Source organism: Phalangium opilio, unplaced genomic scaffold (assembly GCF_054372755.1).
Source record: "Phalangium opilio isolate 3A_F unplaced genomic scaffold, DU_Popi_V2 ptg000077l_1, whole genome shotgun sequence".
Taxonomy (NCBI): Eukaryota; Metazoa; Arthropoda; class Arachnida; order Opiliones; family Phalangiidae; genus Phalangium; species Phalangium opilio.
Genome location: NW_028324185.1, coordinates 7,720,745 through 7,724,082, shown reverse-complemented (window position 1 = coordinate 7,724,082; position 3,338 = coordinate 7,720,745). Strand labels below are relative to the sequence as shown.

Below are 3,338 nucleotides of genomic sequence, written 5' to 3'. Positions count from 1 at the left end.
TTAAACATTTTTTTATATGTTGAGATTACTTCATGGCAAAGAGAAGGATACAGTCTTAATTTTTCTGAAAACCGTGTATTTATAAGTAAAGATGTTGCTTCTAATCAACGTGAGAAAAATGACCAATTTTCCATTGAAATTTAGCTAAGCTTTACCTTCCACCTTAACAAGAACATACTTTTGGAACTTATTAACCGTAACTTCTCAAACAAATCCTCTCAAGAAATTATTATACTCTCCCAAATTCTTGAAATTTCGAAGGTTTTCTTTCGTAAACGGAAATATTCCATTGATAAGGTAATTGTAAATATCCCCATACCTAACTTTCGGTAGAAGATTCAGGAATTGGAAATCTGTGTCTGGTCTAACATGTAGAAAATCTTTTGGTTTCAGCGAATACGGGTCAATAAAACCTTTTCTATATAACGATTTTTGACGTGTAATTCCAGACCCTTTGAATAATCCCAATAAACAGTAACACTACTCGTTATGTTAGCCATAGGTAATTAACTTGAATTTGCAGGCAAATTTTCCTTCAAAATGGCGGATCCTAAACATTTACTTTGAAAATTCCCAAGTACCACATAATGTTTGAGTTACTGGTCAATTAAGTATGTTAACATGTCAAAGGAATTAAGGTATAAGCAGACGACAAACGTCACTGATATTACTCTATAGGCCATGAAATTAATCCCGACTATACATCGTCGAAATCTACTGAAATTTATCTAAAGGTATAGGATAATATTTAGTTGAAGAAATATATGTACTCGCACAATTATTAACGTAATCGGAAAACAATACTTTATTTCTGCGCGATAAGTTTCGCGTGGTACAATCTTTAAAAACTAAAGGCTAACTAATTTCAACTTAAATCCAGCGGTCAAAGGTAAGCTCGTATCGTCTCTTTTTAAAGCAACTAATATTAATATTTAAGAGTAAAAAATCCGAAATTAAAGACAATTTTTTTTAGCTCTTTATCGACTAGTTCATTTTTTAAACATATTCAAACAGAAACTTATTTTTTAAGAATTCTCTTCATTCTCCCACCAAAATGAGTTTAACTTATTTTTAACATTAGACTAATAAATTATTTAATTCTATCTTATTTCTATCGGATATATCAACTTTAAAGGTCTTTTTATGATATGGCCGTTGACGTTTCTAACAGAGCAAGCTCGTGTAATTCCATCGCGTCCAGGATGTAGATCAGTGATACGTCCAATCTTCCAAAGAGGTCGTGGTAGTCGGTCGTCTTGTATTATAACAACGTCATCAATTTTAAGTTCCGGCTGATTAACTTTGGCTCGAATGACCCTTTGAGCAGTCCGAAGTTCCAGTAAATACTCCTGTCGCCATCTTGTCCAAAATCGGTTAAGTAACTCCTGTCTATATTTCCACCTCTTGGTGAGGCCATCTCTTGTGGATTTAATTTCATTCATCTTGAAGTTCCGTGGTGGCAATGCGTCCAGTCTTTTCCCAACCAGAAAGTGAGATGGAGTTAGCGGGGTCGGTTCCTCATGATCATTGCTGATATACGTGATAGGTCGAGAGTTTATGACCGACTCCACTTCAATTACAACTGTTTCCATTTCTTCATATGACAAAAGCGCTTTACCCAGTGTCTTCTTAATACATTCTTTCATTGTCCGAACCATACGTTCCCACATGCCACCCCACCAGGGAGCTCTGTCAACAATAAATCGCCATTCGATCCGTTTAGTGCCAAAATACTCCTTCATTTCGTTCGTCAACACAGATTCCCAAAGTTTGGATATCTCCCGATCGGTTTTCTTGAAGGTCAAAGCATTATCGGACAAGAATAATCGACTAACTCCTCTTCTCCCGATGAATCTCTTTAGCGCCAATATAAAATGTTCCGCGTTGAGACTGGAAACTAGTTCTAGATGCACGGCTCTGGTAGTTGAACAGGTGAAAAGAGCGATGTAGCTTTTTGATTGCTGCGTCCAGGACTTGGATTCCGCGTCATAATGCTTGGTGATAACTGGACCAGCAAAATCCACTCCAGTCGCTTCAAATGGAACGTTTGCAACAACTCTCTCTGGTGGTAACGGTGCAGTGTCGTGATTGAGAGGTTTCGATTTCCAGATCCTACATTTTTGGCATTTTGAGAGGACGCTCTTAATTATTTGCCGACCTCTTGGAACCCAGAATCTTGATCGCAGATTAGCTAACGTGACTCTAACACCCATATGTTTCTGGTCGACGTGTTGTTTCATGATTAGCAAGTGAGTAGAATTATTGGATGTTTTTCATCGTAGTCCAAATTCGAGAACTGAAGTCTCCCACCAAGCCGTAAAAGGTCGTCGTCGTCTATGAAACCCTTTAAGTCAGATAATTCCGAATCTTTTGCTATTGGTGTGTTGTTCTTGATAGCCATGATTTCCCTTTGATAGGATTCGTGTTGAACCTTCTTAATCCAGTATCTTTCTGCATCAGTATTTCTTCGGTGGTGAGAGTTCCCCTCAGTCGGTTTCCTTGTTGCCGTTTTGAATTGGTCAGGAATCGTTTAATCCAAGCTATTATTCGTACTACTCTCTCATAGTTCGAATAATCTATAAATTTCAGGAGTGGTTCCGTCTCCAGCGTTTTAAGAGTCATAGCCGTTAGACTTTCAACATCCCTTGAATTGGGTCTTCGTTCGACTTCGATTTTTATTTCGTCTTCTTCCGTGAAACCGTTATCTCTAGGTTGGTCTGGCCATTCACCCTCCGGTTCCCTTAGAAATTTTGGACCTTTCCACCACAAGTCATTCGATATAAGCTCCGTGACATTTAACCCTCTAGTCAAAAGATCTGCTGGATTAAGGCTTCAAACAATACTTTATTTCTGCGCGATAAGTTTCGCGTGGTACAATCTTTAAAATCTCAAGACTAACTGATTTCAACTTAAATCCAGCGGTCAAAGGTAAGCTCGTATCGTCTCTTTTTAAAGCAACTAAAATTAATATTTAAGAGTAAAAAATCCGAAATTAAAGACAATTATTTTTTAGCTCTTTATCGACTAGTTCATTTTTTAAACATATTCAAACAGAAACTTATTTTTTATGAATTCTCTTCAGGCCATATGGGCTTTCAGACCTGCACCAACAAATAAATAAATAAAACTAAATATTGATGTGCTAAGTTCTCACGAAAACACGCCTAGTTTCATTGCCTCCTATTCGTTCTACAAAAGTTATAAAAATCATTCATAATTTTCAATTATTGAACATTCCAACAATTTTATTCGATTAACAAAGGCTTCTGTATTTCAATTAATAAAGCTGTACTTACGTTCCGAGAGCGCATTGAGGCTTCTCAGATAAGTCCTAACTT

General features: G+C 36.9%; 1 protein-coding gene across 1 annotated transcript; it reads right to left on the bottom strand.

Annotated features, from left to right (window-relative positions):
* Positions 1-1,100: 1,100 nt before the first annotated feature.
* Positions 1,101-2,240, bottom strand: LOC149657526 (uncharacterized). The gene has a single exon (XM_089844683.1). It carries the CDS (start codon positions 2,238-2,240, stop codon positions 1,101-1,103), a length of 1,140 nt encoding a protein of 379 aa, XP_089700809.1.
* Positions 2,241-3,338: the final 1,098 nt, after the last annotated feature.

Excerpts from the sequence above, each read along its gene's own strand:
- LOC149657526 (XM_089844683.1), bottom strand. The coding sequence starts at position 2,240 with ATGAAACAACACGTCGACCAGAAACATATGGGTGTTAGAGTCACGTTA.